Source organism: Gymnodraco acuticeps, unplaced genomic scaffold (assembly GCF_902827175.1).
Source record: "Gymnodraco acuticeps unplaced genomic scaffold, fGymAcu1.1, whole genome shotgun sequence".
NCBI lineage: Eukaryota > Metazoa > Chordata > Actinopteri > Perciformes > Bathydraconidae > Gymnodraco > Gymnodraco acuticeps.
In genome coordinates, this window is record NW_022990398.1 from 2,037,414 (window position 1) to 2,055,341 (window position 17,928).

At 41.9% G+C, this 17,928-nt stretch overlaps 1 protein-coding gene across 4 annotated transcripts in view; it reads left to right on the top strand.

Moving 5' to 3' along the window:
* The window catches only part of gdpd5b (glycerophosphodiester phosphodiesterase domain containing 5b), a 54,498-nt gene that overhangs the window by 30,946 nt on the left and 5,624 nt on the right, over positions 1-17,928 (top strand). For all 4 annotated transcript variants that reach the window (XR_004569844.1, XR_004569845.1, XM_034224729.1 and 1 more), the window contains exons 3-13: positions 2,899-3,002; positions 5,793-5,886; positions 6,062-6,121; positions 6,446-6,544; positions 7,284-7,377; positions 9,943-10,088; positions 11,630-11,712; positions 13,378-13,528; positions 14,670-14,891; positions 16,136-16,293; positions 16,778-16,925. Coding sequence is in view for 2 of the 4 variants with exons in the window: in XM_034224729.1 (XP_034080620.1) it covers positions 2,899-3,002; positions 5,793-5,886; positions 6,062-6,121; positions 6,446-6,544; positions 7,284-7,377; positions 9,943-10,088; positions 11,630-11,712; positions 13,378-13,528; positions 14,670-14,891; positions 16,136-16,293; positions 16,778-16,925 (1,359 nt within the window). In the remaining 2 variants the exon portion in view is untranslated. The remainder of the gene's footprint in view (positions 1-2,898; positions 3,003-5,792; positions 5,887-6,061; positions 6,122-6,445; positions 6,545-7,283; positions 7,378-9,942; positions 10,089-11,629; positions 11,713-13,377; positions 13,529-14,669; positions 14,892-16,135; positions 16,294-16,777; positions 16,926-17,928) is intronic.

The following is a 17,928-nucleotide window of genomic DNA, read 5'->3' on the forward strand; positions in this document are numbered from 1 at the left end:
TGCCGGTGCCATGGGGTGGTGTGCCTGGACAAAATGCCAGCCATGCAGAATGGTAATGTGATGTCACGGAGTCGATCTCTGCTGCTGAGTAAGCCGTCGAGCAGGAAGAGTACATCAGATCCTAAATCAAAAATGAGAAATCAGTAATTTTGTCAATACAGATTTGTCTCAGTTTTAAAACACTATCACGGCAGTTTTTGAGCAGAAATTGACAAAGGGTTCTTTTTATCCTGCAAATATTAGGATATGTATGGCTGGGCAATATATCAATGTCATATTGATATTGTGATATTTTTGGATATCGTAATAACTTAATATGGCATTGTCTTATTCTACTGTAAATTTCAAGGCTGGATTACAGTAAAGTGATTTTTCGCATCTTCCGTTTTGCCTTAAACCACTTATTACTAATACTACTCACATCACTTATGAATATTGATCAAAAAAGGCATTATGGTAATAATTTGAAAGCACCAATAATCAACTCTTAAATATTGTCGCAATTTTGATGGAATGTTTTTGGTTTTATCATCTAGCGTGACACATGGGATCATATGGTTAATACACTCTATTGTATGCTGGTTAATATATATGGTTGTTTTTGTAATTTGAATATAGTTTTCAGTGCATGAAAGTATTCATTAGAAATCGTAAATGAAACAGATGTGTATTATCCAAGCTACTTTAGCAATGTGCGTATATTAAAATCTATCTCTCCATCTTTAGCATCCGATCTCTGGGATTCAGATTATTATGAGAGCCAATTAACACTGCATGAAAGCAACTTATTAACCATCACAGCTCTTCATGGGGCATATCAGGTCGCATCATCATAATCCACAGGGGAGGGGTGGTGGGGGGGACAATGTCCTCTCAGGAGAAAGGTCATATCTCAGAGGTGATTGCAGGTAGCCATTAAAGACCATGGGAGCGAGGGTCTCTGCCCCCTCATCAATAATCTGAGTTGATCCGTTACACACACACACGCAGAGCTCCCTCTCACAGAAACCATGGTAACCTTATTGTCGGTGGAATAGATTTGCTTTGCTCTGATTAAATGGTTAATCATTGTTTTCTCCTGTACAGGACAATGTGATACTGATGATAAAAAAACACCTGAAGTGTTGAATAGTATTTACTTAATAAAAGAAAAGCGGGAAGTGTTTTTCTAGAAAGACTGCTTTTACTTCAGGGTCATTTCCTTCAAAGAGGAACATGTGTATCCAAACGTATCTAGTGCCAATATCTGATGAAAGCAGACCTTCTTGCATAATAAGATTTTTTTTTGTCTTGCAAAGTCTGAAAATATGCAAAACCCATGTCCAAATAAGAGATGGGATTAAATTGGCATTCCCTAGTGCTGGTTTTCCTTTTTTGTACATCTGATCTCGGTTATGCTATAAAACCATGCCAACAAATCTAATAGTATCATCAGTTTACCAAACCATCATGACTTCTACTTCCAGTCTGACGCGGGAAAGCTCTACAAAGAAGCTTTAATGACCTTCAAATGCTGCACTGTTTGGATAAGTTGCAGGCAGTGAAATGTGATTGTGTCATGATTCAGAACTTCCATATTTAGAAAAAAAGTCACTGACCTTTTTATATCTCTCATTCCCAGACAGACCGTCTTACCTGGGTGTCTCATCAGCTGACTGAGGCGCTGATAATCTGATCCGCAGCACACACAACAACGGTTTACTCCCGTGAAATTTAATAAATAGCCACGTCTGGGTTTTTGGAGCTCAGAGGGACAAATTGCGTGTTTGTCCAGGCACTCGTCCAAACCCCCCCAAATGCTCAATTTGAAGTGATGTAATAAAACAGAAAAAGGGAACTAGAACTATGTTATCTTTTGCATTTTTGCTTGTTAATCAATTATCAAAATGCGTCATCAAATTAAATAATGGACCTCATAATGGTTTTAGCCCGGACAACATATTGATGTCATTTAAATACGTCTTTACTGTTTATCCAAAAGTATGTTTTCCTAAGGACATGCTAGACAGCTATAATGACTGTAATACCAGTCAACCTTTAGATGTGTTGTGACTTGTTTTTCTTCCCAGTAAAACAGATAATTTTTCAGATTACCTAGAATTTACGTCACAGAGCCTCACTACTTTTTAACAATGTGGTCAACATGTGCGTGGTTTTCTCACACCCTGTCCCTTTCATGTGTTCACTGTAATCTGATGGATTAAAATCCTATTAATATCTAGCCAAGAAACTACTGAACACTGCGTGTCTGTGTGTAACCTGAGGGTTATCGGCACATTTAAGTCCTCAAACATTTTCTGCTGCTCTGTTCCTTCAGGTGTTTTAAAAAATAAAAATAAATCTGTGCATTATGAAAAGGTCATATAAGTCTCTTGTTCGAGTAACCGCAAAAGCGTGGCTGCTTAAATACGCAAAAAAGAACGAGGCGAGCACACCTGCTTAATGTTCCCGCCTGAGAGTGACCCAGAGGTGTGTTTCCTGTATTTGAAGAAGAAGCCAATTTAATATCTGCCATAGTACGAAAGTGCAAAGCGAATGAGGACAGTAATTAGCTGGCTTGCTTGTGAAGTTATTAAAAGTAATTTTATCATTATGAGCAAAGTGTATAAGGGAATACTCTCTCCAAAGGTCGGCAGCCAGGTTGAAACCATGTTGTGGTTAGCTTGCATAAAGTTGTCATCTAATGAGCTCTGGTGCGCTCTGAAGATCTTCTGGAAAGTTGTACAAATTACTTACAAATATTCAACCTAATAGCTATGGGTAAACAAACGCAGACTAAGTCCTAATTTTGGTTTTGGCAGCATTTATAGCTGTTCTGTAATGTGTCTTTAATTCATTCAAATTAAACAAGTGTATCCACAGAGATAATGAGTTTTATTTCTTCCTGTGTGTACGCAGTGGGAGCTGCTGTGGTCCATCATCCTCCTCTTCACCTTCTGTCTGCTGCTGGTCTGGTTCTACTTCTGGTGGGAAGCACATAACGACTACAATGAGTTTAACTGGTGAGTACACAGCGAGAGCCACACTCCCATCAGCATATTGTTTCCGCAGTAAATACATTCTATCCCAGCTTTTCGGCTTGTTGATTTCCTAAATCGTCACTTTAATCTGCCTTAATCTGACCCAAAGACCACCCATCCTTTCCACAGATTACACCATTACATAATATGGTTTTCCCAACATTTACTATACTATAAATGACTTGGTCCCATGCCGCCTTTGTGACCACATTTATATGTGAATGAAAAGATGTGAAGCCAACAACAAAGCCTTATTTCAAACCTCTAGGCGGAAACAATTGCATAAAACCACGCAAACAATTTTCGTTAAAGCACAAGTGATTTTATGAATTTATACAAGAACATTACATGTACATTAGATACTTAAGGTACAAACTATACTGGACATTAGTGATCAAAACACCCTTCAAAACATTATTCATGGCCAAAGATTCAGCACCCTTCAAGTTGTGAATCCGACTGACATATTATGTTTGGATTAGCATTAAATCAAACATTTCTTGATTTGTGGTGTTATATTTCTGAAGTGATTTGTGTTCGGCATGTTCTTATACATGCTGTAGTATGAAATGGTTAAAATGGCTGTGTCCCAAAATATCACATCACATGCTCTGCTCCCCCTCCCCCGCTCCTCCTGCTCTCAGTAACCTCTACAATGTCACCTTTTCCTCTTATTATCCTCTGTCTCCTTCCATTACCTCTTCTCACAGCCAGTGTACTCTGTGATTTCACAATGCCCCTGTACTTCTCTCATTCATCATTTTCTTACTTTTATTCAATTGAACCTCACTTCTTTTATTAGCAATCTCCCCAGTGTATATTTATCTCTGGATGTCATGTGCATGACATTTGCTTTTCCTTTCTAATAGGAAGTGTTCACATTTCCTGCTTTCTCCTTCCTGCTTGTTGTGGGATTTCCACAGATAATCACACAGCTGACATCCCTGCCCTTATGTGTTCTAGTGATTTAGCAGCAGGGAGCGTCCTGCTCCATCTGCAGTATCAATTTATTCACAAAGGGCTAGGAGCATCAGCGCTAAGTGACCCCGCTGTGGCTCTGTGCCACTAGAATCACTGATAACGCTTCAAAGTAATTAGTGCTAAAGGCACTGGCTGTCATGTCAAAGCCCACATGGGCACACACACTCACACACACTTGTCTTTGCTCTTCAGATGTGGATGTACAGATACTGTCAGCCTTTAAAGAAATATAGCTCAAAGCGACATTGAATAAACATTTTTACAACAATGTCTTCTGTCTGCAAAGAGAAGCTGACAGTCAGTGATTGCTAGAACCCAGATAACCAGCATGCACTTGTTTCCCATACTTAAGCTCCATATACGACAGAAAACCAGCTGTCAGTAGTTTTCCTCCCATCCATTAATGATACAATCACATTATCTCGTTGGTCTGATTTCTCACCGTCGCCCGACAGTAGCGTCTGCGGTCTGTCACGGAGACGGCTCCCTTTGATGTATCTTTGTTACCTTTATTGCTACGATAAAGCTTGAGGCTGCTCTATAGGGGCCTGCATGAACGTTAAAGGCCTTTTGAAACACCAACAGTCTTATATTCCTTTCCCTCACAAGCCTTTTATTTTGTTTGTGCCTTTTTTTTTCTGGTCTTGCAGATCCATTGTAAACTGATAATGCTATAGACCCGGCAACTCATATTACACCGCTATCTAGTGCTGACAGAAAGCCTGCTAATAGCAACCTTTTCACCCTGCCATTGTCGAAATAAATCAAAGTGTATATCTTTAAGCTAACTTAAAGGTCCCATGTCATGGCCATTTCTACTGATCATAATTCCATTATTGAGGTCTACTAGAATAGATTTATATTGTTCAATGTTCCAAAATCACATTGGTTTCTCATACAGCATCTCTGTATAGTATGTGTATTAGGGTGGTCCTTAGTGCCATGCACATTTTCAAATTCATTTATTTTAAGCTCCAACCACCGGAATTTGTCAAGAAAACTCTCCAGGTGAATTTTATTCAAATTCCAACAACATTTACCCTCCCTCATCAACCTTGAAGTTTAGCCTCAGTAGGGTGGTCCTTAAAATTGAAAGTCGGAAAGTCTCCAACTATTGCTTTTTTGACTAATTGAATGAATTATGGGGGTTGGAGCTTAGACTTTCCGACTTTCAATTTTAAGGACCACCCTAATGTGTATTGCTGCGTGGGGCCTGGGTGCCGTGTTGCCGCGGGACATTGCGGGGCTCGCTGCTGCGGACAGTGTGAGCTGGCTTACTGGTGTCGTTTCCTGGTTGCTGCGTGGGGTCTGCGAGACAACGAGACACCGCGAAACTCACCCTGAACTCAGCCTGAGAAATCCGCAGAGCCGCAGTTAAGAAAAGAGTGAGTGCGTGTGAGGAGCTCCACGGGTTGGTTACGTCACCATACTCGGGAAGAAAAAAATGTAAAAAGAGAAATCTCCAACAAGGCGTTCTGGGGCAGCATAGACAGGTCTTTTCTGTGTTAGAGTTTTACTCGCTACAGGGTGTACTTTGAGGGTTTGTGACTTTGCAGACCGTTAACATGCATAACAAGCTACATAACACACAAGGGGACAGGTAATAACTGGAAAAGCATGACATGGGACCTTTAAGGCATTGTTTTATTGAAAAAAGAGAAAATATAAAACTAAATGCTTGTTGCAGCTCAATCGCATCTATTCTTTAACCCTTCAATACAATTAGTAATAATGAAATGCAGGTGAGCTGTCGTTATGAGATTTATTTTTCACATGTTTTTTTCTCCTCAGGTTCCTGTACAACCGCTCTGGGGAGTGGAGTGATGGCACTGTTCCCATCCTGGCCACCACTGCTGCTGGCTTCACCTACATTGCATTCTTAATGGTCAGTCCTACATCATATATTCCCTGTGGGGGTGTTAAACAAGTCGTGTTCATCATATTGCCTCTGTAGTGATTGCTTGTGTTGTCAAGACCATGGTTATGTTGAACAATTTGAGATTGTTAAGCAGCAGATCATTTAAAAAAAGTTCTAACTTGACATGCTTTTCTCTTTTTAGGTTCTAGCACTTTGCCACGTTGCACTTGGGCAACAGCTAAATTTGCACTGGCTCCATAAGGTAATGTGCCAAATGTGAGACGGAGCGACTGTGTTGGCGTGTGTGTTGTGAAAAATGGGAAGTGGAAGGTGGTTGATGGGTTTTGCATTATGCATTATGCATCTATTTTTGTCTGTGATGTGTATTTCTGTTTCTATCTGTCACCATTTGTACGGAGTCTAAAATGTTATATGCAAATCAAATGCATGGACCAAACACTGTTTGGGGTGTGAAAGGGCTGAGGGCCATTTGGAGGTTAATCTGGTGTGTGAGTGAACATGTATTTATCCAAAGTGAAAGCCCCTCTGATTTTTTGTATCTCTTTCTCTCTCTCTGTCTCTACAGATAGGAGTGACTGCTGCTCTGCTCACCACCGTTATCGGGGTGATATCTGTCAATCAAACATGGGGGCAAGAGTGGGATGTCATCCCCATCTCGCTGCAGGTCAGCACACTGAAACACAGCGAAACCACAAAGTCATGTTTCACGGCTTTTACATCACTGATGATTGAACGTTTAAATACTTAACTGAGTGCGACACAAAGTCAAGGCAGTTTATTATTCCTACTTAACAACCTAGACTTTGACCATTGGTTTGTGATCAAATATTTGAACTGTAACCACTTTTACCTGGATGAGGAAGTGAGGGTTGAAAACATCTAGTTTCACTTTTGTACCTTTTTTTTAGCCTGGTATCAATCTGATATTAATAAATAAGTATCGAAATCAATCAATCCTACCTTTTAATAGGTACATGAAGTTTTAACAGTAAATATCTATATATATTATTTTGTTGTTCTCTTACAAGAAAATCCCTGGTGCTGGTGAGAAAACAGTCAATCCACATTTATCCTCCTAACCATTAACAGCTATACGATTTTCGAGGAGTTGTGAGAAGCTTATAATTAGTGTGTCCCTGTGAGATTATTTCACCACCATGACTGTGATTGAAGTGGACGTGCTACTCCTCTGAAACTGATGCCATTGAAATTGAAAGCCCCTACAAATTATAGTTATTATCTCTGAGTGATGTCTTAACCCCAGATAATGTGTGTAATTCAATGACTCTCTGTCTTTTCCTTTTGTTTCTCTTCTCTTTTGCTGACTTTCTTTCCCCTTTGTCTCCATTCCTCTATATCCTATTTCCTTCATCCTCCCTACTCTTCCTCACCTCTCTGTCCAGGCCACAGGTCCTTTCCTGCACATAGGGGCTCTGGCTGCGGTCACAGCGCTGTCGTGGATCGTGGCGGGACAGGTCGCCCGCTCAGAAAAAACAAGTATGTTTACTTCTGCAACAAAGAGTACAAGTTACTCTTACCCGCTGTACCCTGTCTGCCACACACACATCAACACACAAACACACACACATGGTAGGAAGAGTGGTGAATGATTAACTCTATGTAGACAGAGGCCAGGACCTCCACCCAGGGTGTCGGAGATAACGAACATTCCTACGGGCTCATGTGATGTTTTCCAGTCGGTACACCTTGGATTGTTTCTCCTCGAGTCTTTTTGGGGATTAGGATCTCTTGGTGAGTGTTCTCACTCTCGCTGCTATTGGTGTAGAATATAATCGAAAGTCATTTATGTACCAGTTTTATTGTCTTCTGAACAAAGAGAGCCTTGTAGTAATATTGATTTAATCATTGTAATCATTCATGTAAATCATAAAATGTACTATGAACAGTTTGTGCTATGGGAAATATTAATGTTATAAAAGTCCTGGATATATTTTAGTTTCTGTTTTTGGAGAGACATGATGAGGTGGAAATGTCTAGGCCACACTTAAGCATCTACCAAATACCAGAGAGGATGTGAGTGAGTGTGTCCGTGTGTGAGTCTCCTGTTCGTAACAAGAGTCAACCCCACCCTGACCTTGAAACGAATACATTCCCATGAGTGTGTGTGTGTGCGCGTTAGTGTGTGTGCTCCCACTTGCAGCCTTCATCTCTCACTTCCGTTGAGCTGAAAGCAGGGAAAATGTCTCCTTGGCCCCTGATGGCAATGTCGCCATTCACTGTACGTACCCATGCAAAATGCTGATAATTAACTTCAAAATTCACCATCCTCTTACGTCAAACATTCCTTGTGAAGTTCAGTGCTGTGGATTTAATAGTTAATCCAACTGTAGGATGTTTGCTACAAGAGACTACCTTGGCGTATGTACTGTATTAGTCACCCAGGTGAAGGTGCCAACATTGTTATTGTGCAAAAAAATGTATTATCCGCTTATCCGTGGTCGGGTCGCGGAGGTAGCAGTTCCAGCAGAGAGCCCCAAACTTTATTTTCCCTGGCGACATCAACCAGCTCTGACTGGGGGATCCCAAGGCGCTCCCAGGCCAGCGAAGAGATATAATCCCTCCACCTGGTCCTAGGTCTACCCCTTGGTCTCTTCCCAGCTGGACGTGCCTGGAACACCTCCCTAGGGAGGCGCCCAGGTGGCATCCTAACTAAGTGCCCGAACCACCTCAATTGGCTCCTTTCGACGCGAAGGAGGAGCGGCTCAACTCCGAGTCCCTCCCTGATGACCGAACTTCTCACCTTATCCCTAAGGGAGACACCAGCCACCCTGCGGAGAAAACCCATCTCGGCCGCTTGTATCCGCGATCTCGTTCTTTCGGTGATGACCCATCCTTCATGACCATAGGTGAGGGTAGGAACGAAAATGGCCCGGTAGACAGAGAGCTTTGCCTTCTGGCTCAGCTCCCTTTTCGTCACAACGGTGCGGTAAAGCGACTGCAGTACCGCTCCCGCTGCTCCGATTCTCCGGCCCATCTCACGCTCCATTGTTCCCTCACTCGAGAACAAGACCCCGAGATACTTCAACTCCTTCACTTGGGGTGTAATGACTCGCTATTTATTATAAAAAAGCAAACAAATAAAGACATAGCTACCAGTATGAGGAATGTTTGTGAGTAATATCAGTAGTGTAGATGTGAATGTGAGAGCATTATGTAGTGCAAGGTGTAAAAACCAAAGGAAACACCAAACAAAGGTCCGGAGCTGCTCTCAGGAAGGAGATCAGGGAAAAAGAGTGAGAGCCACTCGGGATAGGAGCTTTTAATCTCCAGTAATGTGACAACCAGGTGCTCTCATCTGACACTCCCACGATCTGTGTTACATTCAGGGACAAACAATAATCAAGACTTTAGGAGATAGGCAGGAGCTGTCACAGTCACCATGGTCATTGTCCCATTTTTAATATACGCCTAAAGTGCAATATAGGTATGTCAGTGCTTTAATATTCTCGCAAACTTTCATCAAAACTACTTCAGGCTTTGTTGGTGTTTTGCTGAAGACAGGAGGAGCAGTGCTGAGTGCAAGCTCTTGGGATATATGGGAAATGTTTTATTAGTGCGTTAGGTACACTGTGTAATGTACACAGAGATGCGTGCAGACTCTTGGTACACGCCTTGGTACAGTCTCTATGTTCCTGTGAGCTTCTGCACCCACATGACATGAACGCTCTATCATCGCTAAGAGATGCAGCTATGTCATGGCAGGTGCATTGCTCAGGAACCAAAAAAGGGCAATGAAGAGTTGTTAAGAAGATTGAATGATTAGTTGTTTGAACAGATACATCAGACAAGTTAACGGTTCATTAGTGAGCATTAGATGGGCTGTTATGCTGGTTATTTTCCCTTGGACAGTGCTAGGCTAACTGTTTCCCCGGTCTGACGTCCTAATGCTAAGCTAGCTGACTGCTGTTGTAGCTTCATATATACCTTACAGACATGAGGGTGGCTTTCGTGTCTGCAAATAAGCACACTTCCCAACCTTCAACGTTTGTTATCACACCATATATATCAGTCACAATTGTATTATGGTCTGTCTTCTCCCAGTGTTCCAGGTGGTGGTGGTGCTGCTGTATCTCAGTGTGCTGCTGGGTCTCTACGTGGTGCCGCTGTACATCTCCTCCCCCTGCATCATGGACCCCAGCACCCTCAAACAACGCCCTGATGTCATTGGCCACCAAGGAGCCCCCATGGTGAGTCTGCTGACAACTACCATACATCTGAATGTGGTAATAAACCAGGCAACAATAAACAAATTGTATTTTCATATCTTTCACACTGCCACACACTCTACCTGCCTTTTAATATATGGTGTCAAAGATTGTGATTTGGAGAAGGCAGAAGGAAAACTGCCTACAGATATTTGTTCCTCTTGTTTTTTATTCATTTTTCTTCTTCTGCGATTCCCAGAGCTATTCTAGTCTATTAATGACCTTGGTGTAGTGCAACTGAAAATAGTCTACAAACATAACCCAGTGGGAGCTTTGCGCTCTCACTGTGTGATGTATGGGAGGGAAATATGTTCTGCTGGACTTGGCAACTTGCTGTGAAAGAAAATCGATTTAGACATTACTAATAATCACGTTCACTGCCATCACTTCACATCATCTCTCTCACAGCTAACATTTTAGACTCAAATACAGTTTTAAAAAAACTCGTATTAGAGCCTGTTAGTTAAGTATGCATCAGAAGGCCATGTTCAAATCTGATGAATGCAAACATAAGCACGTTTTTGCTTTTTATATTTGATTTATGTGCTTGGATTCATGTTATAGCTTCTAAATATTACCTGGAGAGTGATTGATGTTCTTGGCACAGCGTCTGACTCAGTGTTATGCAACACTTGGAAGGGAAATGAAGGAGGATTCCCAGTTATTCGTGACAGTTACTCACGCGATCCAAAAACACACCCTGCTGCTGTTTGTGGTATTTGTGTTGAGCGATCGATCCTTTCAGCGGAATCTAAAATTGGGAGTGGTTCTGCGATGCTGTGAGAAACGTGGTCACATGACTGACATCTGTTTACCAGAAGTACTCTGTATTGATTACGGCATTATTCCTCTCCTGTGTTTCCAAATCATTAGCTTTACTCATAGGAAAATGCTTTTCTAGTAAGTGATGTTAACCTAATACTGTGATATGGATCATAGCCTTGACTTGAGTTACAGAGCAATCCTCGTCTCTGCTCCTTCAAAATGTTCAAAAGGAAGGAGTCTATTTTCACATCTATGAATCACCACATTATTTTTGATGTTGTAACACAACTTAATTGATAATATGTATAATAATAATAATCAGCATTTTATCTGTGATTTTCTTCAGCAGTGGCAGGGTTTTCACTTTCTGATGAGGTGTGTGTGTGTGTGTGTGTGTGTGTGTGTGTGTGTGTGTGTGTGTGTGTGTGTGTGTGTGTGTGTGTGTGTGTGTGTGTGTGTGTGTGTGTGTGTGTGTGTGTGTGTGTGTGTGTGTGGTGTGTGTGTGTGTGTGTGTGTGTGTGTGTGTGTGTGTGTGTGTGTGTGTGTGTGTGTGTGTGTGTGTGTGTGTGTGTGTGTGTGTGGTGTGTGTGTGTGTGTGTGTGTGTGTGTGTGTGTGTGTGTGTGTGTGTGTGTGTGTGTGTGTGTGTGTGTGTGTGTGTGTGTGTGTGTTGTGTGTGTGTGTGTGTGTGTGTGTGTGTGTGTGTGTGTGTGTGTGTGTGTGTGTGTGTGTGTGTGTGTGTGTGTGTGTGTGTTTCCAGCTTGCTCCAGAGAACACACTGTGGTCTTTCCAGCGTGCTCTGCAGATGAACGTCACCGGGTTGGAGGCTGACGTGGCTATCAGGTACACACACACACACACACACACACGCCAAATAAATGAAGAGTTATTTAGTATCTCTACATTCTTCTTCGCTGTTTGGTTTATGGAAGCCAAGAGAGGGAAATAGGAACAAAAAATCTAGTTTTAAAAGTCTGATTTTAATTATTTTTGTTGTAATTAAGAAAGGGATTTTGTAGGGATAATCCTTCCGGGTCGCTCTGGAAAAATGTGTCTTTAAAACAGTAACAAAAAGGTTTTGGCAGGTGACTTCTTCTTATCACGTGTTTGTTGTCGTGGTACTAACTTTCGTCACAAGAAGCTAACCTGTCCCACTGCATTCATGTTTCTGTCATGTTGAGTTTTAATATCTCTATGTACTTTAAAGACAAGGTACACATATTCTGTGTTAGCAAGTTGTGTTACTCTCTCGTCAGACACTTAGAAAGATTACCCAGAAAAAAAGTACAGGAGAGAAAAGTTTTTTAAATCAGACCTAGCTTACATGGAAACACATGTGTTGATTCCCATTTGATAAAACTGTGGACAATCAACTGTGTATTGTTTTTTGTCAAAGGCAAATGGGCAAGGCAACATATTCTTTCATCATAAAAGTCTCGTAAATAACAATCTAAACACATACTGTACTTGGGATTTTCTCTACAACAGTCACACATTTGTGTGTGTGTGTGTGTTTTAACATAACATTCATAATAATAGAGCGTTGGACTCACTACAGTCTATCAGCAGGCAGTAGATAGAGGCACGACATCACATAATGGGAGGTGACAGACTATGTTCAGAGAGACACACTTGGAGGAGGGAGGGAAGAGAAAAAATGGGGGGGGGGGGTTCTGTATGGCCATGGATAGTTCCTGTACATGTCTACTCATGCATGTGCAGTAATGGAAGATGACTGATTATATAAAAGTGTGTGGGGGGGTGTTGCCCTGTTGTGAGTTAGAGCTTTTGTTTGGACTCCACGTTTTGTCATCTTCAAATCTGACTCTATTGCTGTATGAGAAACCGGTGTGTGTGTGGGTGTGTGTGTTCGCTCACTGTAGAGGTGACTGGGCGTGTGATCGGTGCAGGCCGCTGACAGGTGAGCTCCTGGCTGTGCTGAGTAATTAGACTTGATGACAGCCAGAGCGCCTGTGAGACTCCAGCAGATCACACACACACACACACACACACACACACACTTGTATCCACACAGGGAAGGCATTGTTTTTTTCTGCAAATAATTTGATATGCAAATTAAGTAATGGGAGGGCATTTTTATTTTCTCGTCATAAAAGAGAAGTCATTTGGTATTCAAATATTGATCAGCAGCTTTGTTTAAATAAAGACTCACAATTCACTTTTGTCTTGTCTCTACTCCCTTTTCCTTTTTTTTTTGTGACATTATTTCAAGACTTATCCGCTCTAACCAAGTCTTGTCTGTTCTGCTCTTATCTGAATAAATATGACATCCTTTTGAGAGCTGTAATTCCTTTAAGCCTTCACTAGAGAGACAGTTAACTCTGCTGATCCTTTTGAGTCCTTTTTAGGCTTGCTCAGTTTGAATTATTATAAAAATATGTGTGACCCTGTTCTTGTATTTGATGTCAGCGGGTTAAAAACAAATATCTAGATGTTGCCTTACCATAAAGTGCATCTCCTAACTCTGCTCCCACCTCTGATCATCAGTGTGGACGGAGTGCCTTTCCTGATGCACGACCGCACCCTGCGGAGGACCACAGACGTGGGGAAGGTGTTCCCCGACAGACACATGGAAGACGCCTCATCCTTCAACTGGACAGATCTGCGGCAGCTCAACGCCGGACAGTGGTTCCTCAAGGTAGTTAGTGGTTGCTGATGAAGCCATTTTAACTGTTCGACGGCATTGTGTGGTGTAGTGATGTGAGATAAAGGTCATTAGCCTATTGAATCATCAGTATGCCTATTTCATCTGCATTCTGGGATCCATCAATGCTTTTGAGAAGTTCTTCTGTTTGCAGAGGGTCAACTAGTGCTTCAAAATAATTGTTTGGTTTCAACCTGCTGAATTATTCTTCCCTGCATACCATACTCTACAAGAAATGTAAAATTGACCTGCTTCTTTATTCTTGTTCAGCCACTTGCTGCAGATTGTGTAAATCCATGTTATTTCACATTCTGTGAGAAAGAGAATCAGTATAAACTTGACCAAGATGCAGTGATGTAGAAACATTGCTTTTCATGAACTGAAATACTCTGCTGTGTTTTCTACAGCACCCTCCGGTCATGTATTTGCTTTCTATTCAATTTAAATGCATGCACTCTAAATGTAGGTTCAAATTCATATGTTGTTTTGAAATACAGTTTGTTCTTCTGAAGTTTATGTTTCGTCATTCAGATTAGCGTGCAAAGACAGTTGGCTGTGATGCCTCTGCTACGTCAACATTTGTCTCAATCTAAATTGTTTTCCACACTCACTCTCAGTCTCTCTACATTGCATGTGAGCTGGATTTCAAGGAAAGCCTCAGCAGTTCTGTGCATAATCATGACAATTATCTGCCATAGTATGATGTCCACGTGTATATTTGTCCTGATCTGTATTAACATGTTGAATGTTAAGATGACAGAGCAAAAAGGAAGGAAGTGAAGCACACTATGGAAGACCTATATAAGATGCATCTCGTCTTCCTCTCCTTTATCCTTTGACAGGAAGCAGTGAAGCAAGAAGGGATGTGAAGGAAACAAGGAATATATATACAATATATTCCACTAAATGTATCTGCTGTAGGCTTCCATACGCACTACTTATAAAGGATAGAAGCTTTGGTTTAGAGTAACTAGGATAAAGAAAGCAGGTTTACAGATTTTCAAAATATGCAAATTAAATTACTTAATGTTATGATATACTATTTTGTTTATTTTTGTAACTGTAATAAAACTGACACCTGTGTTAAACATATATCTGATCTTCGTCCTCATGCATCTCCCGTCCTGTGTTTCAGGATGACCCTTTCTGGACGGTGCACACCCTGTCGTCGCGTGAGAAGCGGCTGATAGCCAATCAGAGTGTGTGTAGCCTGGAGCAGCTTCTGCGGCTGGCTTCCTATCACAACAGCACGGTGGTTTTCCGGCTCAGGAGACCCCCTCCGGAGCACCCCTGCTACGACAGCTGGATCAATGATACACTGCAGGCTGTGCAGGAATCTGGGGTTCCTCAGAGCCTGGTGAGTAAGGACTGAAGGCTTAGATACACTCGATCCGCGTTGTGTTGTTTCCATAGCAGTATGTTTAGATGTCTATTTTGAGCAGCTAGATGTGTGGATTTATTCTCCCATATTCCCAGACCCCACTCCCAGAGAAGATTTTTTTTTTTAAATGATGAAGTTAAAAATATCAATCTGGTGCACTTTGAGAGCAACATCAGGAGATCTATGGATACCTCTCTCAACACCCAGATGAAACAGACCTGGAAGCAGATTTATTTTTCTTTATGGATATTTTACAAATCACTCTCCTTTCAAACTGTATTCTTGTTTATTAATAACAACTTTTTTTTACTGTCATATAGTATTTTATACCTGTTTACTTTATTCTCTTATTTTTTTGCAACTATAATGATCATATAAAGATGTGCCTTTACCTCACTGAGCTGAGGTTATTTGAGCCTCTCAGTCAGGAGAGCTCTCTTCCACCTGGTTGTAGAAAAAGCTCCTTATATTCGAATCCCCGGTACCGCTCTCTCTCTCTCGCTCAAACAAAATGTGGCTCGTGCCACACACACACACACACACACACACACACACACACACACACACACACACACACACACACACACATATACACACAGACACACACAGCCGAGCTTGAATGAAACACAAAGACCCAGAAGTAGTTCCACTGTAATGTAGCATATTATTTTCGATGGCGTTATTGTATGATCAGTATGTCAGATGAACAGATGCCACTGGGCTTTCAACTAAAGACACAGCTATATGCAAAAACTGCAGCATGTGTACGGCTCCTTATGGGTACTACAATTTCTGAAGTGCCGGAGCGGCGTTCCGGTGCTCTCCGTCAGAACTAACTCTAACCCTATACCACGTGATGACACGTAGGCTCGTGTTGTGTTCTAGGAACCTGTCCTTGGCCAGGAAAAACAGGCACTCGCTTGTTTAATTCTTTTGCGGTCTAGATTTCTTAAACATTTTTTTTTTTGCGTGTGTTTATAAATTACCTCGAGGGCCGTACCAAATTGTCTCGCGGACCGTATACGGCCCAGAGGCCCCACCCCTGCTTTATGGCAAGGCTACCTTGTGATTGACAGGTGGCTTCCACGACTACCTCCTGTCTTGTTGATTTCCTTTTACTATGCATGTTCATTCAGACCATGCTTCATTAATGATGTGATAAATGACACAAAGTGTGATTGGGACCAGTGTAAGAACAGTTTGTGTTGTGCTGTGTGAAGGTGATGTGGACTCCAGATGAACACAGAGCTCAGGTGAGGCAGCTGGCCCCCGGTCTGATCCAGACCTCAGTGGAGAAACGGAGACTCCAGCGCCTCCATCTGGACGGCATTAGCCGGCTGCTGCTCCGATACAACCAGGCCAGCACGCAGGAGATCGGGTAGGAACACACACATAAACCTGACACTGTTATCAGGTGGGCACAGCTCCACACAGATTTAAATTAAAATACGTGCCCTTATGAGATTCATGCGAGGGGGACCCAAGTTCCCATCAGCAAAACACGTGGGTTTGCTATCCTGGCTCCAAAATGGTGGAATGAGCTCCCCATTGACATCAGGACAGCAGAAAGCCTACAGATCTTCCGGCGCAGACTAAAAACTCATCTCTTTCGACTCCACTTCCAGCGATACAATTACTAACAAAGCACTTATATACTAATAAAGGGCTGGCTTATCTAAAGCTAGTTGAGTAGCACTTGAAATGTTTTGGCTCTATGAAACCTGATGTACTTATATGATTCTGTATTCTTCAAGTTGTATCTTCTTGGTCGAACACACTTATTGTAAGTCGCTTTGGATAAAAGCGTCAGCTAAATGTAATGTAATAATAAAATGTGTATTTTTCTTCTTCCTTTCCTTCAGAAACTTCTCCCAGAGTAACATCAGCATCACGCTGTACACCATCAACGAGCCCTGGCTGTACTCGGTGCTCTGGTGCAGCGGGGTGTCCTCCGTCTCCTCCGAGGCCTCACATATACTCAAAAAGGTGCCTTACCCCATCTGGCTCATGGTAAGGACACAGGACATGCTGTTTAGCTTCTTCTTTGACTTTTTATTCTTGCTCTCAAGTGTGAGGCTTTCTTTTTTCCACCATAGTCTTTCTATTTGACCTTCCAGCCTGTAAGATCTGCTTGGTAACAGGATTTCAAAGTGTAAAATCTCATTAACTGGCTATAGGTTGTATCATGTGATGGTATTAGATGACAACCTGTCTCATCTCCTTAAGCTTCCTCACCTCTGCATGACTAAACAAGATTTTAACAAATTATACCAACAAGGGTTCTTAGCTTTCAACCGAACTCCTTTATTTCCTGCAGCGAGCATAATATACTCTAAGTTTTAAACACTCATTCGAGGTCTCTTCACTGTAGAACGCTGTAGTCGTGCATGACTCGTCTTTTCTAGTTCAATCCCCTTCTGAGAACCTGGGTAGCACCCACACTGTGCCGCTCTGCTATCGTTTCACCAGCCTGCTCTACCCGTCTGTAGCACCATATGGGGACCCTGCATGACAACATGTGGAAGTGACCCCGGCCCCCCCGCTGTGGTTCAGGAAGAGTTTAATCTGCTGGGCCATCTGCTGTCAACTGTGAAGTCAAGGGAAATCTGCCATTGGATGGTGTTAAAGTCAATGCTTGTTTTGCTCTTGTTTACAGCTCAGATCGTGTCGTTTTTCTTACTGACGAAAACATCTTTCTCTACCTTGTGCTTGATCTAGTCTGTTTATCATTATGTCTAACCAAGTATTGCTCAAGGAGAAGTCTCGTTTTGAAATCTCCTAAGAGGTTTTTGACTCATCCACATGGTATAAATCAGCTAACATGGAAAGTGTTTTTGATAACGCAAAGCTGCTCTCCAAGTCTCACTGACTCCAAGTCACGTCTTATTGCGTGATTTCAGAATGAGATTACTCCTTGAGTGGGACACAATACAAAACAGTACACATCAAGAGAAGGATATAGTGAATTCATTTATGTTATTTTCCATAGTGTTGGAATTTGTAATAACAACAC